Source organism: Drosophila grimshawi, unplaced genomic scaffold (genome assembly GCF_018153295.1).
Source record: "Drosophila grimshawi isolate 15287-2541.00 unplaced genomic scaffold, ASM1815329v1 contig_44, whole genome shotgun sequence".
Classification (NCBI taxonomy): Eukaryota; Metazoa; Arthropoda; class Insecta; order Diptera; family Drosophilidae; genus Drosophila; species Drosophila grimshawi.
The window spans coordinates 4,197,986-4,225,616 of record NW_025063240.1 but is presented as its reverse complement, the minus strand read 5'-3'; the positions used below and the strand labels follow the sequence as shown (position 1 = coordinate 4,225,616).

At 43.1% G+C, this 27,631-nt stretch overlaps 4 protein-coding genes across 5 annotated transcripts in view; 2 read left to right on the top strand and 2 right to left on the bottom strand.

Annotated features, from left to right (window-relative positions):
- Positions 1 to 2: 2 nt before the first annotated feature.
- Positions 3 to 1,651, bottom strand: LOC6557236 (pyridoxal kinase). Its single transcript, XM_001985266.3, has 3 exons — positions 1,172 to 1,651; positions 1,009 to 1,108; positions 3 to 942 (listed from the first exon to the last, which is right to left on the bottom strand). Exons 1-3 carry the CDS (start codon positions 1,274 to 1,276, stop codon positions 233 to 235), a joined length of 915 nt encoding a protein of 304 aa, XP_001985302.1. The 5' UTR covers positions 1,277 to 1,651; the 3' UTR covers positions 3 to 232.
- A 234-nt stretch (positions 1,652 to 1,885) lies between these two features.
- On the top strand, positions 1,886 to 3,080 carry LOC6557212 (28S ribosomal protein S35, mitochondrial). Its single transcript, XM_001985267.2, has 2 exons — positions 1,886 to 2,124; positions 2,181 to 3,080. Exons 1-2 carry the CDS (start codon positions 1,998 to 2,000, stop codon positions 3,038 to 3,040), a joined length of 987 nt encoding a protein of 328 aa, XP_001985303.1. The 5' UTR covers positions 1,886 to 1,997; the 3' UTR covers positions 3,041 to 3,080.
- Positions 3,081 to 3,087: 7 nt separating this feature from the next.
- LOC6557208 (N-acetylgalactosaminyltransferase 6) lies at positions 3,088 to 6,823 on the top strand. The gene is made up of 4 exons (XM_001985268.3): positions 3,088 to 3,332; positions 4,083 to 4,941; positions 5,013 to 5,784; positions 5,846 to 6,823. The coding sequence occupies exons 2-4, from the start codon at positions 4,331 to 4,333 to the stop codon at positions 6,509 to 6,511; spliced, it is 2,049 nt and encodes a 682-aa protein (XP_001985304.1). The 5' UTR covers positions 3,088 to 3,332; positions 4,083 to 4,330; the 3' UTR covers positions 6,512 to 6,823.
- A 730-nt stretch (positions 6,824 to 7,553) lies between these two features.
- The window catches only part of LOC6557193 (DNA N6-methyl adenine demethylase), a 102,704-nt gene continuing 82,626 nt past the window's right edge, over positions 7,554 to 27,631 (bottom strand). Inside the window, exons 1-7 of one of the 2 annotated variants that reach the window (XM_043215661.1) lie at positions 17,802 to 17,899; positions 13,569 to 16,137; positions 13,300 to 13,504; positions 13,069 to 13,232; positions 12,466 to 12,979; positions 11,199 to 12,370; positions 7,554 to 11,105 (exon numbers count right to left, since the gene is read on the bottom strand). In XM_043215661.1, coding sequence (XP_043071596.1) covers positions 9,538 to 11,105; positions 11,199 to 12,370; positions 12,466 to 12,979; positions 13,069 to 13,232; positions 13,300 to 13,504; positions 13,569 to 16,137; positions 17,802 to 17,828 — 6,219 coding nt within the window. In that variant the 5' untranslated portion in view covers positions 17,829 to 17,899 and the 3' untranslated portion in view covers positions 7,554 to 9,537. Of the gene's footprint in view, positions 12,371 to 12,465; positions 12,980 to 13,068; positions 13,233 to 13,299; positions 13,505 to 13,568; positions 16,138 to 17,801; positions 18,264 to 27,631 lie in introns of those variants that run through there. The other variant, XM_043215662.1, reaches the window with a different exon arrangement.

Sequence of the window (27,631 nt, the reverse complement as noted above, 5' to 3'; positions counted from 1 at the left end):
CGTCAACTGTTTGGCTACTCGACGAGAGTTGCCCGCTTTTATATTGTGGCTGGGCTTGCCACAGCCGAGTGATTCTTTTGAGATGTCAGCAATGCACACAGACTGTCACATCCATCAGGTTAAACCCATTGAGGGGCATTTCTGTCATTTGAAGTTTACATATATTTAGATAAGATAGAAACAATTTGTTCATATTATTGTCCGTCGGATTAAATGTGCCAGTTGTTGTGGTCTAGTTGAGACGCTGCGCTTTGAGCAGCACCTGCGGTTGCTCGATTTCGGATTTGCTCTGCACCAGCTTCAGTTCACGCTCCCAGGCTTGCGCGGGTCCACTGTTCGTGGGCAGCGACTTAACCGTCTGCCTGATCACAGCCTGCAGGGTGGCAATTGTCTTCTCGAAGGCGGCGGTCACATCGCCGTTGCCATGGCTATGGGCTAGAAAGAGGGAGGCGAACAGATCACCGGTGCCGGTGAAGAATAGATCCTTGTCGCCCTGCTTGGGTATATCGATGGCGAGTCGAGGACCATTCAGCTGGCTGAGGAAGGCGCGCAAAACGCCCTCCTGCCCCAGATCACTGCTGGAGATGACAACCGTTTTGATGTTGCGCTGATGGAACCAATCCATAGCCTCCCAAACGGCCGCCTCGCTGCGCACCTCCTTGCCGGTGAGCAGTTCCACCTCGTACTGATTGGGCGTTATAATGTCGGCCAATGGAATGATTTCGTCACGGTACACGGGCAGCAGTTCCTTGGGCACATACATGCTGCCGTTGTCCCCCATGACGGGATCACAAACGAAAATCAACTTGGGATTCGCCTTGCGCATCTCCTGCAGTATGACGCCCACCTGGCGGAGGAACAACGGATTGCCAATGTAACCCGTCAACAGATGCGAGTACTGAGACAACAGCTCGTTCTGCTGCAGCCCATCGAAGATGGTGGCTAGTGGAGTCGATAGAGTTAATAAAAACTGCAATCACAATTTGTGTCTGTGAATATATTCAATACCCAATTCTTTTTCAGTTGAGACTGGACCCTTGAAGCACTTGTAGCCGGTGTGGTTAGAGAATTGCACCGAGTTCAACGGATCCACATCGAAGCCCAGCAGCTAAAGCGTAAATATTGACTAAATGAACAATGAAAATAATAAATAATATAAGTCACAACTCACCTGGAGGGGATAGGTGGCCACCTTGTTGCCTACATAACCGTGCACAACGTGACTTTGGATGGAAAGAACTCGTTTCGCATTCGCACTTGCGTTTGTCGTTGTCATTTTGTTTTTGTTGCAGTGTTGTTTATAATGCTGTAGCTGTAGTTGTAGTTGTACCTGTGCAACAAGTGCGCCGTTGTCAACGGTTCGACGATCTGTAAGCAACTAAGCGTAGACCATCGATTGTAAATATTCTCTTGCTAAACATAAGCGACTGCCAGCATCTTATCACTCGCCAGTCATTCGCTGATAAGCTGGTAAGCAATAAACAATGAGTATTGTGCAAATAACGGTATCAATCTGAACAACTCTTTGCCACTTGTGGTGTATTGTTATATTGTCGAAATGATTGAGTTGCCTTTGGCCTTGCACTGCAATTAATCTTTACATATTGCATACATGACTACCCATAAAGCCCCCACCCCTCGCAAACTGATACAAGCATTTCATGTATTACTGGTGCGTAAAAGTGGTGCCCCTATCGATAATCTCGTTGGTGCCAGCACTGACTATCGATGTGTTTTTACTCAACGTACTAATTTATATTTCCTTATTTCTTATTGCATGTGTGCTCCCAGAAGTATGCCACCTCCTTTGCTCAGTGGGAAATTAAGCCAATGCAGCCTCCTATTTGGTATCGATGCCGAAACAGCTGATGTGCATGTGTAACACTGTGAATGGCAGTTTGCTAGCGCATGGTTTACGTAAACTTTTAAGTGTCGAGTTTTGTATAAAAATTGGCAATTAATTGTGGTTTGTCAGCTTAAATTAAGTGTGAATAAGCATGGCGACAAATCTAACACGTTTGCTGGAGTCTAGCATACGCAGCACCAATGCAGCAGCAGTGCAAAGCAGTATGCGGCTTTTTAGCAACCAGCAGCAGCAGCATCAGCCTGAAGACGACGATGAGGGTAAAAAAAGTGAAAATAATACTAATAAACAATCTCAAGCCATTGAATTTTTGCAGAGTTTCGAGTGCTTAATCTACGCACGATCAGGCAGCAGGCGCGCCGGCGGGAGTTCAAGAAGGAGGCAGTGCAGCCGCCACGCACAAAACGCATGGCTGTCGATCAGGATTGGAGCGCAGTCTGGTCGGGACCCCGATCCTTTCATCCGGCTAGTGTGCCGCTGCCACTACGCCAGGGCTACACGGAACGTGGGGCAGCAGCGCCGTCTAAGTACGCCAACGCTGAGCTGATGAAAATACCAAATTTCTTGCACCTGACGCCACCGGCCATCCGGCAGCAGTGCGAGGCAATCAAAAAGTTTTGCACGCCTTGGCCAAAGGGCCTCGAGACAGAGGCAAAATGGAAGCGCACCTTTCCCCTGGAAGTGGTTACCAGCGACTATTGTCATAGTTTGCCTACCATACGAAATCCGGAGGCACGTCGCGTCAAGATTACGCTAAAGCTCTCCGATCTCCAGTTCGATGCGCATGCCAAGGATAAATTCCTGCGACTTGTAGGCGAGCGATTTGACCGGGAGACCGGCCTGCTCACCTTCGTCACCGATCGCTGTCCGACGCGCAAGCAGAACTACGATTATGCCTTATATTTGTTGACTGCTTGTTATCACGAGTCCTTTGTCACAGAACCCTGGGAGGCAAGCAAGTCTGAGGCGGACATGGAGCAATATCTGTTCGAACGGAATCAGGCAAAACGCTCAGCGGAGGCGATTCTTAATTGGAATGCGAGCAGAGAGGAGAAAGTTTCGCCTCCTTCTGGATATGCTGAGAGTGTGGAGCAGTTAATAAATGAGGGCGAGAACGAGTACAACATAGCCAAGTATAAGGAAGAGGTGCTCAAGTTGCTTAAGATAGCCATCTAGTTGGCATTTGCATTAAAATAAAAAATAAACAAAAAACCAACCGTCATTTTTTGTTGCCGCAACAGCTGATTGCCCGCGGTGCGTAGTCCTGTGAATGGCAAAAGAAGTGTTCGCATCTAAGAAGCAGCAGCGGCAGCAGCAGCAGCAATTTCTTAGTCCAAACAGAAGAAAACGGTTTTAGTGGACGTGGATGCGATTTTTGTTGTAATTTAGTAGTTACTAATTATTTTTTGACTTTCTCAAAACGTATAACAATAAACGCTGACGTTTATTCGACGGCGCTACATGACAGGTAACAATAACTTTAATAATAACTACTATTGCAAAAAAAAAAAAAACTACATTAAAAAAAAATAAATTTTTTTGTGTTAAACATAAGGTTTGTGTTTTATCAATGTTCTTTTATTTCGCTATCGCTGCTAGTGCCGGAAGTTAGCTGCTTTTGAAGACAACATGTTCAACTTTCGTTGGTGCAGCTTATCAGCAAAAGGTTTTGTTTGTTATTGCTTTGTGTGATACAAGCAAATATACGTGTGTGTGTGTGCCTGTGTTCGTGTACACATTTCTTGAGAACCTTTGTGAAGTGATGTTCCGCTGCAGTTCTCAATTACGCCCGCGCTGAGCTGCAAGCACTTCGTGACTAACTTAATGGGAAATTAAACATTAAACACCTGACTGACACTATAATTTGAACGGTAGTAAACACTTTTTGGCAATGTCTTACATTGTTGTAAACTGCACGTGAGGCAAGTACGCTGTTCCCGGTCTGGCAGCAAAGAACATAATAAAAATGGCTAACCAATAAGAACAGAGATTTACATATAATATTTCTATAAATAATTTCTGTTACTTTTACTAATAATTTAACAGTTTCAAAGCTTTTGCCAAGTAAGCAGAATTGCTTAAGTGTGCCACAAACTAAGACTAAAAATAGAAACAAAACATAAATGTAATTATTTAGTTTCAGTTTCAGGGTTAACCGAACAAGATATGGTGACATTTTACTGTATGTGCTGTGTTCTTTTGCTCTCTAATATTTCAGTTGCGATTTGGCTGGCTGTGACGACTATTGCGAGTCGAAAACGTCGGCGCAACAGTAACCGAGCCAACGTCAAGCAGCTGAGCTAACAATACGCAACGTTGCCCTTTTCGTGTCTCGCGTGCGCCCATGAGCATCTGTGTCGGTATCAGTTGCAGAAGTTTTTCGCCGCCATCGTAATCAGTCTGCTTGACACGTATTTAATTATATCGTAGAAAGATAGGGAGAGACAGCCAATCTGTGCGCACAGAATGCGACGTCCTAACGTCAAATGGCTGATAAAGACGGCAGTTCTGGTCCTCTTCTCGGTATTGTTCTTCCTGCTGATCACCAGCTGGATTTCGTCCACTCCATATACGAACCGGCCTGTGCATCACGGCATCGAGCCAGAGGACTCTGCACGGGCAGCGGCACTTCGATCTGGCGATCGACGTGTGAAATATGAGGATGCTGTAAGAATGAAAGCGCAGGCGCAAATTGATGAGCCACAGCATGGAAAGCAGGACGAAATTCTTGATGAACAGGATATGGAAGACTCAGCGAAAGAAGCTGCAGATGACGAGCAAAATCAGGTCGAACCTGAGCAGTTTGATGCAAAACTCCAGAAAGGCGATGAATCCAACTCCGAACTTCAGATGGCTGCGCCCATTGATGATCTCCAAAAACGGGACTGGCACGACTACACGGCCATGGAACGGGATGCCCAACGTGTGGGCATCGGTGAGCAGGGTAAAATAGCCAAACTGGATGATGAGAGTGTCCGTGAAAACGAACAAAAAGTCTCGATAGAGAATGGCTTCAATGGGTTGCTCTCCGATTCGATATCGGTGAATCGCTCCTTGCCCGACATCCGACACATAGAGTGAGTGATGATTTAGACACTTACAGCTTAAACAATGTTGCTAATATTGTCCATTGTCTTTCGCATTGCAGTTGCCGCAAGAAGTTGTATCTCCGGAAGCTGCCCACTGTCTCGGTTGTTATCATCTTTTTCGATGAATATTTGTCGGTGCTAATGCGCTCTGTGCACAGCTTGATAAACCGATCGCCGCCAGAGTTGCTTAAGGAGATTATACTCGTGGATGATTTCAGTGATCGTGCCTATCTCAACAAAGAACTGGAGGACTACATTGTCAATCACTTTGCTGTTGGGCTGGTGCGCGTTGTGCGTTTGCCACAACGTACGGGATTAATTGGTGCCCGGTCGGCGGGTGCACGGAATGCCACAGCCGATGTGCTCATCTTCCTGGACTCGCACGTCGAGGCAAATTACAATTGGCTGCCGCCGCTGCTGGAACCGATTGCGATTAACAAGCGCGCGGCCGTCTGTCCGTTCATCGATGTCATTGATCACAGCAATTTCAATTATCGGGCACAGGACGAGGGTGCACGTGGCGGTTTCGATTGGCAGTTCTTCTACAAGCGTTTACCACTGCTGCCGGAGGATCTGAAGCATCCAACGGAGCCCTTCAAGAGCCCCGTCATGGCTGGAGGTCTGTTTGCAATTTCCGCCGAGTTCTTTTGGGAACTGGGCGGCTACGATGAGGGCCTCGACATTTGGGGCGGTGAGCAATATGAATTGAGTTTCAAGATCTGGATGTGTGGCGGCGAAATGTACGATGCACCCTGCTCCCGGGTGGGTCACATCTATCGCGGACCACGCAAGAGTATACCCAGCCCACGCAAAGGTGACTACTTGCACAAGGTAAAGTAATGCCCAAATAAGTTTATCCATCCATTTGAGCTAATTCATGGTTATTTTACAGAATTACAAGCGCGTTGCAGAGGTCTGGATGGATGAATACAAAAATTACTTGTATGCCAACGGAGAAGGCATCTACGAACGTGTGGATGCTGGTGATTTAACGGCACAGAAAGCGATACGCACGAAACTTAAGTGCAAATCGTTCAAGTGGTTCATGGAGAATGTGGCCTTTGATTTGATGAAGAGCTATCCGCCCTTTGATCCGCCAGACTATGCCAGCGGCGCCATACAGAATTTGGGTGATCAAACAAAGTGCGTCGATACACTTGGACGTAGTCGTCACAATCGCCTTGGCATTTACCATTGTGCCGATGATCTGGTAAGGCCGCAGAGATCGCAGTACTGGTCACTTAGCTGGAAGCGTGACTTGCGGCTGCGCCGTAAAAAGGATTGCATGGACGTACAAATATGGGGAGAGAATGCTCCAGTTTGGTTGTGGGACTGTCACGGGCAACAGGGCAATCAATATTGGTACTATGACTATCAGACAAAGCTGATCATGCACGGCAAGGAAGGCAAACGCTGCATGGAGCTGCTGCCCTCAACAGAGGAGCTGGTGGTCAATAAGTGCGACGTGAGCAACTCGTATATGAGATGGTCCTTTGGTTTTGTGAATAAAACAGCGCTTGACAATTTCAATATAGATTTAGAATTAAAACTTGAATAGTATTAAAACCAAAAAACCGCTCGACACTTGCCATGGTACTTAAAACGCAATTGTGAAGTCTAATTTTGTATTTTATGTAGTTTATATACATAGATAAGTACCTAGTTTTTAAGCAGAATATGGCCCAAAATATGCAATCGCGCACATTCCAATTGTCAGTTGTTAAGTACTTATAAATAATATCCGACTATAAATGAAATTTGACAACGTGTTTAACTTTGTTTGTCGTTTTATTTAATATTAATATCTGGTTGCTTTCAATACGCGTACTTTAAATAAATATAATTTTTATGTTTTACTTCATATTCTTTATATACGTTTATTTTATTTTTATTTTTTTTTTTGTGTTTCAGTTTTGTTTTACAATATGTATCATCATCATTATCATCATCGCATCGGATGCTTTTCAACATCTTCCTGCAAATGATTCTTTTGTCGATCTTTTGCGTGCAGTGGTTTCTAGTGTTTCTCTCATTTTGTGAGTCGACTTTTCATTAAAACTAATATACGCCAATATTTATAGTATATATTCTCAATATATATCATGTTATATATATATATATATATATATATATATATATATATTTTCATTTTCATGCTCTTCATCTTGCGCCCCGCAAATAACTCAAAACACATTGTAAACTCGTGTATAAATTAATAATGGCAAAAAGTTGGTTTTCCTTTTATTTCGAAAATTATATAAAAAGCATTTACAAACTATAATAGTTGTTGGCTTGCGTAATCAGTTAATCATTTAATCAATTATCAATTATCATAATTTATATTTATATATATAAACATTTAAATATTTATCAAAACATGTTTTTTCTTGTTGCTCAAAAGTCTTCTTCGCTGCCTTACATTTACATACATACGTTTTACATTAATGATTCTCCTGCACATTTCTCAGTTTCAGTTTCATCGTCATAATTTCAAATTATAAGCATAAGTATACAATATATTAATTAATAACCATTTTGTGCAAAATAATGTTCATTTCTTGTTTTTATGTTTAAACTAATTTGATTTGAAATTCAGTTGCGCTGCCATTTTGTTTTTTGTTTTTGTTTTTTTTTTTGTTTTGGATGGATGTAAATTAATTGAGTTTGCTTTTTACAACAATCCATGTGTGAAATGATTAAGCAAAATGTTATTTCTTTAGTTCATTTATAGTTGTTTGTTTTTGTGTACTTAATACTTGCTTGGTTTCGAGTCTTTCTTTTTTTTTTGGGATTTTCATTTTTATTTTTCTCCTTTGAATTTGCTTTAACATTTACAGCACATTTCATAAAAAAAAGGATTTTGCCTTTTTTGTTGGGGCACGCATAAATAAATAAAACTTCATCTCTTGCTCTTTATTTTTATATATGTATGTGTGTAGTATTTTTGTATTTTGTTTTTGTTTTTTTTTGTTTTTCGTTTTGCTTAAACTTAAATTATGAATAATGTTTAAAAAATGTCTTGATGCTTTACGCGCTGCTCTTCTATCATTCCATTCACTCTTTGCTTCATTTGTTATGTTTTATGCTTACTTATGTGCTTTTTACGTATGCTTAGCTTAAAATGCTGCCCACCCCAGCCCCCCTCGATGCGTTCAAATCGCCAGACACACACATACAACTACATGCAAAATATGTTAGTATGGAAAATTAATTTGTTTTTTTTTTCATTTTTCTTTGCTTTTGTTTTTGTTTATTTGTTTTTTTTTTTACTTTTATGTTATTGTTGGTTGCCTTTGATACGCTCTCTGTGTGTTTGTGTGTGTGTGTGGGTGTATTCTGTAAGTGTACTTGCAGTTAACGGTAAATCAAATGTGGCAAATGCAGCTTTATTGCGTGCAAAATGGCGATCATCGAATGGGAAAGTCGCTCGGAATGCACCCAAAAATGGCAACATTTGCTGGCAGACAATTCGAATTCGCTTGGCGCTGCAAAGTATGCAACAGCCCCAAAAGATAGTCAAATTGTTGCATTCGTAAAAGTAACGGGGAACAGAAAGTATTTTAAAATAGGTATTTTTTATGTGCTATTTCAGTGTGTCTCTGTAAAAACTTGTTACCAACTATTTAATTATGTTTGTTTTCTTGTTTGCGAAATTCTTTACGTTTTTTGTTTTGTTTGTTTTTGTATTACGATGTTTCTAGTTTGCTTTTTAAAAAATTGGTTTATTTGTACTTTTGGCAATGATCTTTTACGAGTATCCGTCCACTAACAGTTTTTCTTTTAGCTTTTGCTTGCTTTCTTTGTTAACCTTAATTTGTTTTTATTTTATTTTGTTTTCTTTTACTTTTTTGCTCACGATAGAAACTCAAGCAAACATTTCTTTAGCATTTTGTTTATTAGGTATTTTTTTGTTTTAGTTATTAATTTGTTGTTTTTGAATTCTAGTGTTTTGTTCTGTAGTTTGTTTGTTTGTTTGTTTTATAGTGTGTTTGCTGTTTTGCTTCTTAAACAGAAGAAGAGAACAAAAATTAAGGAAAATTATCAACTCATTTAACAGAAATTTGCCAACAATATAGCTGCTTATATAGCTTAATCAACTAAAGTATATTTGTTTTGTTTTTTTTTCGTTTTGTTTTTCTTTAAATACATATATATATATATGTATCTAGCTGCATTTGATTGTTTTTCTTTCTTCCAGTGTATAAACTAGGCATATGTGAGAGAGGGAGTGTGTGTGTGTGTGTGAGTGTGTTTGCTTGTTTGTAGTGGAGTTTTGGTAGTGTATTACTGCATGCTGGAATGGTGACTGGAACTGACACCCGCTGCTGCTGCTGCTGTTGCTGCTGCTGTTGCTGCTGCTGCTGCTGTCCGCCTCCTCTCCTCGTATGGCACACGAAATCAGGATGCGTTTTACAAAAATAATTGTTGTGAGAATATTTCAGTCGTTTGCGGCTTAAGCTTTGAGCTAAACAGCAATTGAGGAGCTAAGCGACAACTATAACAACAACAGCAATAACAACCATAGCAACTACTTTGACTATTACCAATAGTAGTAGTTACCACACATTTGGTGACGATAGGCGCTCAGGTTTGCTGCTGCGTGGGCAGCGACGGCGGTGGCTGCGGCACGCCCCCGGCTGCTGTTGGCGTCTGTGGGGCATTGCTGTTGCTGTTGTTGCAGTTGTTGTTGTTGTTGTTGGCATTGGCGTTGTTGTTGGCGTTGCTGCCAGTCGTGGACGATGTCGGACTGCTATTGCCCTCCTGATAGGGCCCCGTAACCACACATGGGTGCATAGGAAACAGGGTTGTCCACGACGTTGTTGTTAGTGTTGGTGCGTGGAGGGCAACTTTCTCGTTTTTTGGCTGCTCACTGCTGCTGCTGTTGTTGTTGTTATTGTTATTGTTATTATTGTTGTTGTTCGCCTGCGATTTCTTGCTGTTATCGCTCTTTTTCTTTTTACTGCCACTGGCGCCGTTCTTGATGGCATTGCCACCATTGCTTTCCTTTTTAATGCTGGGCATCGCTGGCGTCGCCGCTGTCGCCGTCGCCAGCTGTTCATCATGCATATCCTCATCGTCATCATCATCGCCGGCGGCCTTCTTTAGCAGACGCTCGCGCTCCTCTTTGGCTTTATTGTCGAGGTCCGTGTTGATCTTCTTCACGCGCATCTTCTCCTCCCATTCATCGATGCCGTGCCGCGCACGATTCAAATTGCGATGTTGGTAGAAGATCAGTGTCATCCGAGTCGGCGTATGTCGATCTGGTCGTCGCACTGCTGTCGTTGCATGCATCTCATGCTTGGCACACTCGATCAGCACACTGCCATGATTCAGAGCGATCGCAACGCCGCCCATTTGTGGATCCTGAAACGCTTCGATGTTCTCATTGATTTCGGCCACCTCACCGATGGGTTCAATTTTACTCGAATTGGTGCTGGCGGGCGCCACAGTTGTTGTTGTATTACTGCCAGCTACAGCTGCAGCCGCAGCTGCAGCAGCTGCTGCTGTGTTGCCGTTGGCATCGCTGCTGTTGCTGCTATTACTGTTGTTGCTGCTGATGCCCAACGGGGGTGCTTCAATTATCGGTGCTGCAATGGGCGTAACAATTGGTTCCCCAGCCAGTTGACCATTACTCAAATCTGGCAGAATAGTCTGTGGCGGTGTTACGGGCAACTGTTGCTGCTGCAGCTGCTGTTGTTGCTGTTGATGCTGCTGCTGCTGTTGTAGTTGTTGCTGCTGCTGCTGTTGTTGCTGCTGTTGATGCAGTGGCAACGCTGTTGGCAACACAGGTTTGACAAGAGCCGCTGCTGCTGTCGGCGGAATGCTACCATGTGTGGCTATCATGCTGCCACCTGTCGCTGTTGGTGCTCCCGCCGTGGGTCCATATCCGCCGGAGCTCTGATGATGTCCATAGACATTCCAGTTGGGCGACGGCGGAGGCGGCGTCGGTGGCGGCGTCTGCTGCGGATACATGCCATACGGTGAGTACGCCTGATGATGATACCCATAGTTGTAGTTCATATTCTGATAGGCATCGTAGGCGGAGTATGCCGAATGCGGCGGCGGCGGCGGTGGAGGATACATCTGATAGTTGTTCGGATACTGCGAGTACTGATAATCACTGGGCGGTGGCTTTGGCTTGACGAAACCCTCTGGCGTATGCGGATGATGGTGATGATGGTGGTGATGAAGTGGTGGTGCTAGATTAGTCATGGGTTGCATGGCTGTCAAAGCGGTTAACTTACTCTCGACCAAGGAGTGATTCACAAGCGTTGTCGAGTCGGGATTCTCCTCGCTGACGCGACTCTTCAGCTCACCACCAACAACTGCAGAAATGTCGACACCACTTTGCTGCTGCTGCTGCTGCTGTTGCTGCTGTTGCTGTTGTTGTTGCTGCTGCTGTTGCTGTTGCTGCTGCTGTTGTTGTTGCTGCTGCTGCTGCTGTTGTTGTGCGCTCAATGCTGGTGACGTTAGATTGTTATAGCTCGGCGTATAGCCATTGCTGGCATCATGCTGCGCGGGCGTTGGCGTCACTGTAATGGGCGTGGCGGGCGGCAAAGCGGTGCCAGCTGGAGGAGCAACTGCTGCTGCGGGCGCCGCAACGGGCGCAATCGGTGCAATTGCTGATGCTACTCCGGCTGCTGCTGCCGTTGCTATTGGCGGCGTCACAGTATGCGTATGTTGCACCAGCGGCGCTGCCGGCGTCGTCGGCGTCAATGCAGCGGTACCAGCAGCCATTTGCATCGCATGTGGCGGCCAGTTGCCATAGTAGTTGCGCGAATCAATGTAGGAGCCCGTCTGGTAGTCGTAGGAATAGGGCGAATCCAGCACGGTGCTAGAGATCTGATTCGATTGCAGTTGGGCGTCCGTGAACGTATCGATCATCGTGGCCATGTTCATTAGGCTCGAATTGGAGCTCATCAGTTGGTTGGGTTGGGCGCCAGGTGGCGCTACTGCACCGGCAGCACCTGCAACATTGCTGTTGTTGTTGTTGTTGGGATTGGCGCCGTGTTGATTGACTGGCGGCGTACTGAATGCGCTGCCTGCCGGACTGGGATTGTTGGTGACGGGCGTCTGGCAACGTGGCGATGGCGTCGTTGGCGGCGCTGAACCAGGTGTGGATGCGCTGGAGTTATTCGACTTTGACTTGGACTTTGATTTGCTGTTGCTGCTGTTACTGTTACTGTTGCTACTGTTGCTGTTGCTAGTACCGTTCTCCTTCTTGATGGCAAGGGCGGGCGGACTGCTCTGCTGCGATTGCGTTTGCTGGGCACCATTGCTGGAGCTTTGACTGCTCCCATCGGCGGCGGCATCCTGCTCGCCATCCGGCGTTGCCGGCTCATCCTCTTTACGCTTTTTGCCATGCCGGCGACAAGGTATCAACGGCGTGGAACGCACGCGTACTTCGCAGGGGAATCTATGTGGGAATGAGCGAAGCAAGATTAAAGATTAATGCTTGTTTTGATGGCGCCGAGCTGCAACTGGTAGCTCAAAACTCAACACTACACTCACTTGTCCAGCATTTGCACGGCACCGGTGCGATGCTTGTCGCGCTGCCCCTCGACGCTCTCGAACTCGTCCGTGCCGTCCATCGTGTAGAGCGGCAGGACATGGAACTGCTCGTCGTCGGGCAGGCGGCTATCGCGATTACCGGGCTTCAACAGTGCCACATGGACTGTGCAGCCATCCTGCATGTTGTGCAGATCGCGATGCGAGTGCGCACAAAAGTCCAAGCAGGCTGTCACACCAGAGAAGGGTTTACCCGGCTCCAGGCCCAGTCGGCAGTCGGATGCCTCATGCTCGTACTTTGTCTGATTGTCATAGGAGCGTGGACACACTTGCTTAAAGACCGGCGCCAGCAGTGTCGCTATCAGATTCATGTGATCCTCGATCGCTGCCTCTTCACTCTTCACAGACAGCCGAAACTTGCGCACAGTCTTGGAGCGTGCATATTTGCAGCCATTGTAGTACATGGACCAACTGCATCCAAAGCTGTACGACGCCCCAGACGTCTCCGGATCCAGACCTGCAAATACGAAATGATAATATAATCGATTAACAAATATCAACACCTGATATTGTCATACTCAATGAGGGGGAGAGTTGGGAACTTACCTTGGCAGGCACAGGTGCGATTCTCATTGGTGGCGCAACGGCGCGTGGTGGGTAAACCATATTTGTTGAGCTTGGGTATCAAATTCTTGTAGGCATTGTCCGCCTCCAGACGCGGCACTCCATCCCAGGCCACCATGCACACCACAATGTAAGCGGCAATACATCTAAATGGGTGAAGGATTCATAATGCACAAACTTTCTATCAGGTGGTTGTTGATAGTTTTGACTTACCTGTGACCGGGTCGCTTTTTAACCACAACCAGTATCTTCTCTTCGGGATCGGCACGACGAATCACCCACTTAGCCACGGGGCAGCCCTGCGTGGTTTTGCCCTCTTTGCCTGTGTAGACGATCTTCTCGATGCGCAACTGACGACCCGTTAGCTGGCAGCGATCCTCAAACTCGCGTCTTAGCTCCATCAGCGAGGAAGCTGTGCCTGTGTGGACATGAGAGCTGGGTTAGATCTTGATGTGATCTGATTATAATTAGATTAAACTTACCCAGATGTGTGTAATAGGTGCCCGGTTCGGGTGGATTCTTGTCGGACTGGAAGCATTCGCATTCTGGTATTTCCGTCTTGTTGCCCTTTTCGAGACGATCCGTTGTATCGAACATGGGATTGATTTTCTCATGCTTTACAACTATCTCGGGTATCTCGTCTTGTTTCTGCTTCTTCGACTTGGCCTTGATGCCGTTGTGCGCTTCAGCGAGCTCATCCTCATCCAGTAGTTCCTCCTTGGGCGTTATGCCCAATCCCAAGCAGGTGCCATCCTTTAGATGCTCTGCAGTCGGAGGCCGGGTGCCGCCTTGGCGACAACACGAGAAGCCATTGTTGATTGGCTTACCTTCGCCCAGATAGGGATAGCCATGACTATGACCATGTCCATGTCCCAGCATGCCCATATCCTCCAGTTTCGGCTCCAGCATGCCATGGTGACTGAGGTGGGGCGGCGGCGGCGGCGGTCCACCATGTCCGAGTGCATAACGATGCGCCGGAATGGGATACGCATGCGCCGGTATATCCTTCTCATAGTTGGTGGGCAGTGGTATAATGCTATTCGTGTCCGGTTTCCTTTCCAGCTCAAGCATGCTATTGCCACCATGCCCATGGCCGTGTGGTCCATGATGCGATGCATTCGAGGGTGGCTTCCCGCGACTGCCATAAGCCGCTGCCTGATAACCGGGCACAAAGCTCTGCTGGAAGTTCTGCTGGAAGCTGCCTGCTCCGGCGCCATAATACGCCGAATTGTGATGATAGCCAGCATAGTCCTGCTGATGTTGATGCTGTTGCACTGGCTGACCTTGACCATCGTTCTGACAGAAGTCCGCATACTGTATAAAGTTCTGATAGTTCCGCTCGTAACCCTCCATTTTATTGGGCTGTCCGCCAGGCGGCATCAGACCCGGCTCCGTTTTAATATACTGCCCGTGGTAGTCTTGACTGCTACCCGGCGGTGGCGGATAGTGTGCGCCCAGCGCTTTTAGTCCACCCCCCGGATCATTGGCATTGCGATCTCTCTCGATTTCGGCAGCAGCTGCCTCTGCAGCAGCGGCTGCAGCACGACTCGCCTTGCTGCGACTGCGCGACTTCTTCGGCTGCGGCTGGGGAGGCACCGGCGGCTGCTGTTGCTGCTGCTGCTGCTGTATGGGTTGTGGTGGGGGCGGTGGTGCGACTTCGGCATGACTGATGGTTGTGTGCTGTCCGGGTTGGTGTTGCTGCAGTTGCAGCTGCAACTGATGATCTGTGCCGGCATAGTTGCTGCTGCCGCCCACGCTGGGCTTCTTAAATGAGTTGGCGTGATGCGGCTTCCAGATGTGATCGCCACCACCTCCGATTGGCTCGGCAACGCCCAAGGACGTTGGTGTGACGCTGCTCGAACCGTTGGCGCTCAGCGCCGTCTCGGGCCGGAGATGGTGGCTATACGATAAAAAATGACCGGTCTGTTGTTGTTGCTGCTGCTGTGCGGCTGCCACTGGCGGAGCACCCTGCAGCTGTATATCGGGTGGCGCATCCTTGGAGTCACTCTTGCGCATTATCATGGACTTGATCCGAGTATTCAGATGCAAGCGTTCACCCTGCGCCGCATAACCATCACTGGCGTGCTGATGCTGTTGCTGTTGCTGCTGAGCAGGCGGCGGCTGTTGCTGCTGCTGCTGTTGCTGTTGGTTGCTCCAGTTCCAGTCCTGCATGGGCGGTGAACCAAGATGTGGATGCGTCTGCTGTTGGACGCTGCTGCCGTATGGCTGCAGTCCATTGCCATTGGGCGAGGGCGGCACTTGGTTTGGTGACTGGGAAACAAGGCGTGGCTGCTGCTGTTGTTGCTGCTGCTGCTGCTGCACCTGTTGAACCTGCTGCTGCTGAATGAGACTGCGCGTTGGTGATGGTGGCACGGTTTGTGACTGTGTTTGCATTGGTGAGCCGGCTGGTTGGGCCACCACAGTGCCAGCGGCAACTGGCACCGCTGTGGGTGTGGCTGCAGCGCTGGGCGCTGCCGTTGTCGTCTGTTGTTGTTGCTGTTGTTGTTGTTGTTGCTGTGAAGAACCGCTGTAGTCGCCTGGATACCCGTTACAGTTGAGTGAGCGCGGCGGCACGCTGCTCACCCGCGGATATCCAGGCGTGTCGTTTCCCGACATGCTCTTGTTCAGATCAGCACCAAGATGTTGCTGTTGCTGCTGCTGTTGCTGCTGTTGTTGCTGCTGCTGCTGCAGACCGACTGCAGGTGGCGCCGGCGCTGTGGACACTTGACCGGCATAACTAACGCCGCCGGGCGCAAAGCCAGCGGCAACACTTTGGAGACCCACTTGATTGATTGGCGCACTGGAGAGCTGTTGGCTCTGGAAGTCGTAACGTTGGACCGGAGCACCGTATGGTGAGCGACCGTAGTTGGGATCGAAGCCGAGACCCGTCTGCACGTAGCCATTTGATGGATAGGCGTAGGACTGTGTCTGGAAATCCAACGAGTTGAGCGATGTGATGGCTGGAGTATTCTGTGGTATTTGCTGTATGAACTGATTCTGCCAGCCCTGCGATGGATCCGCCTGCCACGTCGGATAGAAGGCCATGGGTGCCTGCAATATGCCAGAAGTCAAGTTGTCAATACATAGTCTGTTGACTGATTCTGTGATAATTGTTTTCTTTTATAAAAAAAAGTTTCCATAAATAAATGTTATAACCTTTAAAATATGCCTTTTCCCGGAAATGTTTGAGTACTTGATTGGACATTTCAATTAAGTGCGTTCAATTTAATCAGCACGACGGAAACAGGAAGCTATCTTACGATATATATTTATATATATGGCAATAAAGCATAAATATGTGAAGCCAGTGGGAATTGACATACATATATCGAATAAGCTTATGCAATCTATCAACATTATTTCAACATTTATTTAAATTGCGTACAGCTATAAACTATAAAAATAAGTTTGACTTATTGATTACATTTTGTTTTAATTCACCTTTCGTTTTATTGTTCCTTTTATTTCGACTTTAGCTGAGTAAGCTCTAAATATATACATAATGACCACCCCCTCCACAGATCAGTTCAAGCATTTGGCAGTTTTCTAACCACCCCTTTTTTTTCGCACCCTTAAGGGTAGAATTTTCTTCAACTAGCTATTGCCTTTTAGCATTGTTTTCCTGTTCCTGTTGCTGCCGAGCGTAAATCAAATTAGCCGCGCCCTAATTTACCGACCCACTAATTGGCCCAAGCCCCCAAACAAATAAACACACACAAACACAAAAAAGACCCGACAACATGCCAAATATTTATAAGCGACTTCCGCTTGTGGGGACGGACCCAAATGCTATTAATGCGGTTTGTTTGTTATTTATTAGCGCGCCTTAAATTATGCTACACATTTTTTTGGTTTTCTGGCAAACAAAACACGGAACAACCCAAAATACAAAATTGTATTCGCTTTTGTGTCGATTTCATTTTATTTGCATTTTACGAGATCAAAAAATTATGAAAGTGAAATTTTCTACATATGCAAACAAATAGCACGAATAACAATGGGCAACTGCCAGCGACAGACGCACAATAAAATCAAATAAAACATAAATTTATATCCAACAATTTTAATAGCTTGTTTATTTTGCGAGTTTTATAGACTTCACCGGTTGGGCTTGGGTGCGACTGTATTTGCTTTTATGCGTTGCTGTACAAATTTGGGCTTTATTTTTGTCTATCTACGTAGTTATGTATGGGCACCTGGTGCTGACAGCTGCGATGCTATTGTTGTTGTTGTTGTTGTTGTTACTGCTGCTGTGTGGTCTGTGTTTTATTTTTGAAAGCATTTAGCAATCATTGATAAAAATCGAAAAATGGTTTATGAATGAACGAGTCTGCATGAGAAGCGTGTATTGCCTATGTATCGCTATATGTGTGAGTCTGTGTGTGTGAGAGAGAGAGAGAGACCAGTTGTGTGTGGTTTGCCTATCTGTCTGCCTGTCCGTCCCTCTTCTCGGTTCGTTTGTGTGCACAGCTGCAGTGGATATGCCAATGACGTATACGCAACGTTGTCGAGAGGCGAAATACACACGCACACAAAGTTTGTGATATTTTTGTTTTGCTGTTAGCAATGAATGGAAAACGAAATGAACTGATTGACTAGCCAATCGTTTATGAAGGTCAATGCTCGCTGCCAGTTTTGTTGTTATTTGTTCTTCTTATTGGTGTTTTAATTGGAAAATTGCAAAATGAAATTGAAAATGTTGTGGTTGCACTTACCATGGGTTGTTGCGGTTGATCCTTCATGGTTTGAATTTGTGCGGTTATTTGATGCTGCTGCTGATGCAAATGCTGATGTTGCTGCTGCTGCTGCTGTTGCTGTGCGTGCTGCTGCTGCTGCTGCTGATGGTGTTGCGTTTGCTGTTGCTGCTGCTGTAAGTGCTGCTGTTGCTGAAAGTGCTGCTGTTGCTGCGGCTGCTGTTGATAGTGCTGCTGCTGTTGCTGTTGTTGATGTGACAGCAGTTGCTGCTGTAGCTGTTGCTGCTGCTGATACTGCTGCTGCTGCTGCAAACTGCCACCCGTTGTGGCAACTGTTGCTGTTGTAGTATTTGGCGATTGCTGTGGCAACAGTGTTGCTGCAGGCACTGGACTTAGACGTGGTGATGTTGCTGATGCGGCTGCAATGGCACCAGCGGCTGCATTCAGTTTATTTGCTTTGGTGGAGGTTTTACGGGCTCGTGACTGCAAAAAGAAACAAGAGAAATAAAATATAAGAAAATTGTTCACAAATTGTTAGTTAGCTAATGGATGGCATTGACAAAAATAGCCGTAACGCGCTTAAATATATATGAGTGCATAAATTATGGAGCAATTTAGTGCCTGTTGCTGTTGTTGCTTGCGTTTTAAATTATATGCAATTAATTTATGGCACTCGCTGTCGCTGTTGCTGTTGCTGTCACTGTCACTGTTGCTGTTGCTGCTACTCTGCTTGTTGATATTGTTGTGGCTTTATTGTGGGTGTCTCCGGCTTGACCTTCATGGCAACAGCTGCTTTATGTTATTTGTCTTTCGTTTATGCCCTAATTGCGCAATGCAGCTTGGAGCAGTTGCACTTAGTTACTGTTTGTGTGCGTGTGTGAGTCTCGCGGCAATTAGTTGAATAATTTTATTTTTTTAATTAAGGAAATTTGTTAGACGCGCAAATATTTTAATTGCCACATTTTGTAACATTGTCCACCCTCCTCCCCCCCATTCTGCCTCTGGATCGCTCCGCTTGCTTTTTGCCAACGCTTATATAATTTATGCTTGCAGCGGACACATAATTTCGACTTGTTTTTGAGTCTGCACGCCGGCAACATGTAAAATTTATGTGGCCAGCGATTTATGTGCAATTTATTTGTGCAGCCAAACACACACACACACACACTCACATACATATATCTATATATATAATAAAAAAAAATGCAGCAAGTAACAACAACAGCTACGACGACGATAGCGAAAAACAGCAACAGCAACAGCTGCGGTTGCCATTTATTGTTGTTGCCGTTGTTGCTGTTACTGCTGCTGGTGCTTGGTCTAAAATATGTTGCGCGCGCCATTAAAGGCTGCGACAATTTATGTTTATAAAAGACTTTTTGTCGTTTTGCGCACTGAGAGCGCTGCTACAAAGTTAGTTGTATTTTATTTAAAATATTACTCTTTTGTATAGATTTTAAAATAAAAGATAGCTGTCTAGCAGCAAATTCCACATAACTAAATATCATTTATATAGATAAAGTAGTTTGACTTTGATAAGCAGCCCAAAAAACTCTTAAGAAAATATATCTCACAAATTTATAAAATTTGCCACTTCACTATCTCACTTAAGTGTGTGTATTTTCAGCTGTATATTATCTAAATCAAATACTTAATTTATATTAAACTGATTAGCAATTCTATATCTTGCCTTGGTCCCAAACTAGCTAAATTTAATTTTATTCCATTTAATTGATAAGCCAAATAAAATTCTTATATTTGATGATAGAGCATGTGATGTGATTATAATTATTTCTCAATTATTTAGCCAATCTTTATGGTTGCTTTTTTATTTTGATTATTATATTATTTGATTGCACAGCTCAAATTTGATTTATAATTTTTGCTTCAATTGCTGTTCTTATCTTTGCATATTGCAAAAGGCAAACCACAAATTGGCTAAGCTGTATAGAGCTTCAGATTGGCCAATTAAAGAGGCTTATTTCTCGAATTTCTAGAACTTTGGCAGACAATAAATACATTTTTGCACACACACACACACACGTACACACATACAATTTGCATACAGCAACAAACCAAATCGTTTGTGCAAATTGCCTGCAAAAATATGATTTATATTTAACACATGAGTAAAATATATTTGCCAGCGCTGTGTGTGGATGTTAGGATGTTTGTGTGTGCGCCCGTAATACAATACAAATACGACAGTAACAACAACAACAACAACAACAAAAACAAACAGGACCAACAAGGAATTGGAATTCAAATGCCTCTTCGACTCTCGACCCCAGCTGGTGACAAAGCAACAAAATAACTTAAGCAAACACAGTTCGATCCTTTTGTGCATATACTCGTATTTCCCAAAAGGGGGAGGGCGGGTGGAGGGATGTTAAAGCTTTTTGAAAATATTTGCAATGCAAACAATGTCGCAGGTGCCACAAAAAAAAATTAAATAAAAAAAAAATTACATGAAATAAATAAAAAAAAATTGAAATAAATTTGCACGCAATTTAAATTCGAAAATTGCCAATTATTTGTGTGCAGATTTTCTTATGATAATATACGTAAAATAAATACGTATACGTAGATGCAATGCATGTATGTGGCATATATGGCATTAATTAAGATTTTTGCACGTTGCACAGTGTTTGCTTTGGCCATGGCAAACATGACAACAGCAACGAAAGGCGATAGTTGAATAAAAATGGCAAAAACCATAAAAACATAGAGATAAATACCCTAACAAGATAGTTAATGTATTCAATTCGTAATTAAAATATGTCAAAGAACGAATATTTATTATAAAAATACACAATAATAGTTTTTTAATTGATTGTTGCACCACAAAGCTACCCTGTAAAACTAAAACCCGTTTGACTATCCTAGATATAAATATCATCTCAAATCTAAGGGTATACCAGTCAAATCACATTTCAAGCTGCATTTTTCCACTATTTACCCAGTTCATAAAAGTTAATTAAATGTTTATGATCGTCGCTTGTTTGCACCATGGTGACTTTACTTTATTTTAGTTGGTTTTTTCCCTCGAGACCTTACAATTTTTTGTCGTGTGTTCTTTTTTTGTTGTTTTTTTTACTATGTCAATGCATTTTATTTATTTCTTGTTAAAACAAACAAATATAAAGCAAAGAGGCGAAAAGATAGAAACAGATGGAGATTAGTGGCCTCTTATCTTAAGAGTACAACAACAGCAACAAACAGCTGCAACGTGCAACGAACTAAACGATGTGGCCTTCGGCTTCAAACACAGAGAGACAAGAGACAGAAGAGGGGCTAAACAGAAACCCAACTCCTCCACTGACCCCCTGTGCAAGTAAGTTGCCATCAGTTTTTTTTTGTTGTTTTTATTTATTTTTTTACTGAAAATGCGTTGAAAAGAAAATTGCGCGCTGAGTAAACAGCAATTAGTTATGTGTGTGCGAGTGTGTGTGTGTGTGTGTGTGAGTATATTACTATTTACATTGAATTGCGCGCTGTGCTGATAAGCAAGAAGGAAAATACTCGTATTAAATTCGAAATAAAATAAAAGGTAAAGTGAAGTAAAGTATTTTTAGTTCGGCTTGAGCGACGCGGCCGATGCGCCACAATGCATACGACTGAGCAGGCTAATGGCTTATATAAGTATATATACATATGCATGCATATACCCAAGTTGCACTCATGTATGTAAGTACATATGGGTGCAACAGGGAAATGTGGCACATTTGCAGGGTAGTAAATTATGCGCCAGATAGCAGAGAAGATAAATACTTTATTAAAAAAATTAATGAAGATCATATTTGGATTTGCTGTTTCGAGGTTTATAGATAACTCTTTCATAATGCATAAAATGATAATTAGCCTTGTCTGCCTTTTATTCCTTATTATCGCAGATAAATAAATAAAATTTTATCTTAAGACTATTTATAGGGCATTTATGATACTTTTCTATTAATTATAAGTGAGTTTTTGAATAATTGGTTCGACTGGAATAATCTTGAGCAATGTAACTGCTAGCAACAACAAGCTGGTCTATCTACCACACACCCTTTCCTCACTCTCTCTCTCCCTCTCTCTCTCTCTAGCTAGCTGTCTTTCTCTGACATTGATAAGAGCGAGGACAGAATGCCATAATAATAACACCTCGAGCCCAAGTATTTGTGAGTGTGCGTTGTGTACCCTGTCATAAATTACACACATAACAGGGTATGCCATATAAATTATTTACATGTCCCCAACGTCAAAGTCTGCTGATAAGTTGAGCGAGAAAAACAGGCAAAAGCAAGAGCAACAAATAACGAATAAATAAATAAATAAAAAAAGGAGGAAGAACAAGGTGAAAAGCAGCGAAAACTGAATGCAGCGATATGTAAATAAAATATAAATAAATCAAATATTAGTTATCATGTTTTCTTCGCTGCGTTATGTGTGTTTATATTCCTCCTTATCTGCATGAGTCAGCTGTAAGGCAAACAAGAAATATGGAGAGAAATTGATTCGGGAATCACAGAGCACATATTCGAAAGAAATAATTCAACAATCGCCTTAACAATAAATGGTTGTAATAGTCGAAGTCCTTTGCAATCCCAGACAAATACAATTGCTCCCTGGATTTAATCACAAAACAGATGATGGCATAACTGAATCAACACTGAGTAGAAACGAGTTGCAATTAAAACTCGAGCTGAAAGTAAATCCTCTCTTGCAAAATGGCTGCTGCAGCAAAATGTTACAATTTACCAGACAGAAAAGTATACATTCCGATTTGCTTTAATGGTGTATGCAATTTCTATGATTGTGCAGGCAGCTCCTCACCCCGGCAAATCTCTCGCTCTCTCTCTAACTCTGTCTGTCTGTCTTCCGGCGGCAGCTCAAATATTTAACTTGTATTTCGTATTCATGCTAATTTTGCACATTTTCCACAATTTTCTCACCCACAAGGCGAGGCGTGCACCACCATCTCCGCTTTGGCTAGCGTCCTGTACAAAATGCTTGCATTATTATCCTGCAGGCACTGGCTGGCCAGCCTTTCACAGCAGACTCCTGGCTCTCTTCAATTTCTTGCTTGTGGATGGACACTGTGTGGCTGAATTGTTGGCTAGCTGCTTGTTGGTTGGCTATCTACTTGCATACACACACACACATAAATTACTGACTGCAGAGTGGGTGGTGGGGTGTGTGTGTGTGTGTGCGTGTGTGTGTAATTGCACGTGCCGAGTGTGCGCTGTGTTGATCGAGCCACATACAGTCTCCTTTTTATCCTCTGCTCTGCTTTACTCCAGCTTGTTAGCATGTGTCGATATTTATGTAAGTGTGTGCCTGTCTGTGTGTGTGCCTGTCTGTGTGTGTGTGTGTATGTATTTTTATTCAATTTAGCTTTCAATTAGGCTGCAATTGTTCGTTTGTTCGCTGCGCTGCTTTGCATTTTTAAACAGTTCCTGTTCCTGTTCCTGTTCCTGGCTACCCAGAGTTGAAGCCACTCAAATGTACAGTCAAATTTTCCGTATGGACCAAATAAGCAAGAAAATGCCATCAAGCAAATGCTACTGAGTGCTAATTCAATTTGCCACTCTAGCATACCCTACAAAAATGAATATATATATATATATATATATATGTATAGGGTATGTTGAGCTGCTGTAAATAATCAGTTGATTGCAGCTAAAAATTTGATTACGATCTGATTGCAGGGTATGCTTGGTTTGATCTTCAATTAGTTGGTCTCTTGCTGGCATTTTAAGCTTGGCCTGTTTCATCCTTTCATTTCATCCAACCATACAACCATCAACGTCAGCACCATTTCCGTTGGCTCACTCACATCATTATTTTGATTGAATATTTGCGATAAATTAAATTGGAAAAAGGCAGCAGCAGCAACGAAAATATTTGCTGACTGCGTAACTGGGAAAAGGGAAAAGGGAATGGGAATGGGAATGGAAATGGGAAGGGGGGTTGCTTACTGGGGGAGTAGCATTGCAGCAGCATTGGGCAGTAAATTATAATGCGGCTGGTAATCAATAGTGCAAATATTTGAAAATCAGCTGCGCTTTTTACCACTCGTCCAAATGCATTTCATTGCATTAATGTCCGGTCCAGAGAAGTCTCTTTACTCATCCACCTACAGCATCAGATTGTATGTTATATAATTTAGCAAAGTGTTGCTTTTATTTTGTGCTGTGTCGAGGCATTTGAAAACTAGTTTTCAACTGCATCACCTGGTCGTCTGGTATACCATGTAATTGGTTGTGCTGGTTGGGTATATTTTGGGCAGGTTTAAAGCGTGAAAAACATATGCCGCACAGCATATCTTTAAATGACGTTATTTAAAGTGTGTGGCAACAACAAAATGTAGCTTTCACACACATATAAAACTGTTATCCGTTTAATGGACTTTGGCAACTGGGATTGTTTGAATGAGGTGCTAATTGAAATAATGTGCAACATTCTGTGCTGTATTTAATTAACTCATTCTGATTGAACTACGAGGCCAAGCAGAATTGTCAGTGCAAATTGAGAAGAGTCAAATCGAGTCTTTAGCAATATATAGCTGATTTATTGAGGTGCTAAAAAAAGGTAGGTCTAAATTCCAGTTAAGAATATAGTTGAAAACTGCAAGCTGTACTCAGCTGAGATTGGTTTAAAAATCCTTAAATATTGACCAAGAATAAGTGAAACCAGTTCTAGGAATGCCAGAGCTTAAGCCAAGAATTTCAACTTTTCCAACCTCAACACAAATATGTATATAGATGTGAGAGTGGCTGTCTGCTCAAAAGCAGACCAATTTTAAAAACACATACTTGGCTGCATTGTTTTCTATTAAATAAGATTTGTTTGGCGGCACAGTGCATTTGAGTATTTGTCTAGGGTAGCCGCTAGCCAAGCAACTCACACTTTCTGCCTTTTCTAAAAGTATTTCTTTGATTTTGGCTTTGATGCCTTTGTCCTGAGACCGAACTCAAACGTTGAGTTAGCTGAGCTCTTCTCTTGTTTCGTGTGCTGGTTGCTGTTGTTGTTTTTGTTTGCTGCTGTTGCTGTTGCTGTTTTAATTATTGCCATTAATTTTGGCATGTCGGAGTCGTTAACGAATTCCTTGGCCATTTTTTGTTGTTGTTGCTGTTGTTTTCGTTGCTTTTGTTGTTGTTTTCTTTTTGCACGCCATGCTTTGATTTAATGTGCGCCTTATGCCTTCTGTTGTTTGGCTTTTCTCCTGGCACTCGCTGGCTCTCGCCTGCTAGACTTTAAATTCTTATATTTCTTTTCTAATCACTTTGGCTGTGTGCTTTAAAATTGATGTCATGTCATTTGTCAATTGCGAAAAGCGCACAAGGCATAAATGTAATTACGTAGAACAGAGTCAAGGTTATGTGATGTGTCTCTGTGTGTGTTGTACTAAATGAATGAATGCGCTGCTAATTGAGGCCTTAGTAAGTAACTGTGCGCTGCAAATTGAAAAAGTTAATAATATATTAAGTTAAGCATTGCATATAACAAATAAATAAAGTTTCCACTGATGCTTTAATGGCCGAGCCAAGAAATTGAGCCACAAGAAATTGTCCCCATGAGTTGAATCCTCATCCTCATCATCATCCCCATCATTGCCAGCTTCGTGACAAAAGTTAATTACAAAGTTGCAGCGCGGAAACTGCAAAATGAACACGAACAAAGCCAAATGGCGAGAGAGAGAGGTTAACGGGTTTGCAGGGGGGAGACACTTTGCAAAGGGGCAAACGTGGAGTACACATACACAACATGACAGGCAAACGCTAAAAACTAAGTATACGAGAGTCAGTTCAGTTGTTGCTGCTGCTGCCTCTGCTGCCTCTGCTGCCTTCGTCACAGCCAGTTAGACATTGTTGCAATAAGCGATTGGCAGACAAACATTCGAGAGCTGCTTGAACAGCAATGGCAACAAAAGCAACAGCAAAAGCAACAGCAACAACAACGATAAGTGAATGGAGTGATAGAAAGTTGTTGCACTCATCAAGAACAACGTCAGGCATTTTCAGTTGGGAATTCTAATGAGCATACTTGTTGAAACACATCCATCAAATGACTTTTTAAAATGAAAACTGCACAACTGATTTCGAGCGAAAAACTCAATTAAATAATTATAACTTCAGCTGAAGATGCGTCATTTCAAATCAAGAATGTTGTCTTTATAATTCGAAGTAGAAATAAAGTCAACTTTATTGCAAGTTGCCTATCAATCTAGGCATTGGCACATACTCTTGGCTTAAGACTTGCAAACTGTTTTAATAATATATTCAGGCTTTTCCTTTGGGCTTGTTCTCTCCGTAAATAATACTCTGAAAAGCTGCTGCTTGTTAATCAAATTGAAAGCTTTATTTAGTATGCATGTGAAAGCGCATTATATGCAAATTGGCTGCAGTAAATCAAATTTCTATTAAGACACATAATAATATGGATGGCTTCAAATATAAATGTATTAACGTTTAATTAGGCATGTGGCATGCAAATAATACACCATAATTGCATGGCTTTGGTTTTTTGAGTTAGTTGTTAAAGGCGTTGCCTGCATTCATTTGGCAGCAGCTGCAAAAGTATAAACAATTATGCTAAAATGCAATATTTACAGCCCGTAACAGGAGACCATTATGCTAATCATTGCTTTTATATCCATAGCCGTGTGTTTGTGTGCCTATGTGTGCGTGTGGATATCTCCATCTGTGATAAAGTTCGATGTAATAGTGCTCTCTGTATGCGTGTGTGTTTGCTTGTGAGTGTGCATTGTCGATTTTATTTGCATTTGCATACAAATTGCATTGCAGACGAAGAAGCAGCAACAGCAGCAACAACAGCAAACCAGAACAAGACTCGCATAATTACATTACAGCAGCAGCAGCAGCAGCAGCAGCAGCAGCAGCAGCAAAGAATTTTGCAAGTAGTATTAATGAAAAATGTTGCTTGTCTTTATTATGATGTAGCATTATTTATATTGTTTAACGTGAACTACATTTCATAATTAACATTTTAATTGTAAATTGGCCCACATATTTGCAGCACAGCAATTTCTGTGTCAAATTCACATGATTCGATGCCAATGTATGATGTGATTGTTGTTGTTGCTGTTGTTGTTGTTGTTACTGCTGCTAGTTGGTTATCCTTTTGCTGCACGCGATGATTTAATGGCTTGTGCCACTTCATTTCAGCTCGCTACCATATTTAAATTATTATTATGCCAGGCAGCAGCAACAACAAAAACAATGACAACAACAAAAAGCAGCAGCAGCAACAACAGAAAATAATTAAAAACTTGTCTTAAATTGCCATAAATTCACGTCAAAGAACGTCGTCCAAATTGCCATGCATATTTTTGTCAGTAAATATACACAGATTCACTTGACTACGACATGAAACTTGCAACGTATGTAAAAACTGACAGGTACACAATAATTAATGCATTTTATTTATTGCCACAATTGTGCAGAATTATTAAAAAAAAAAAACATTTTTGGATATTGATTACTTTGCGTGTTAGGGTATTTAAGTTGCGGCTTGTTCTAGGGGCAAATTTTCTACTCATTTTTTTGTTATTACAATCTCTTTGTTGCCGGTTAAAAATTGAAGCCATTATTATACAGACTTGTTTTTAGTTTTTTTTTTTCTTTTTTGTCTTTACGTGCTGCGTATTTGTTTTATTTTTGCCATAAACTAGTTTCTGGGTTTTTATTCTGGCCAAGTGGAAATCTGTTGCAGCTTTTGCTCGACTTTCTACTTGCAACTTATCTGTCTACTTATTTTTGCTTTGGCTTTTAGATCCGATTCTTAATTGCTGTATATTTCAGCGTTAACATTTTGCACTCAGTGTAATTGTGTTTGTGGATTGTGAC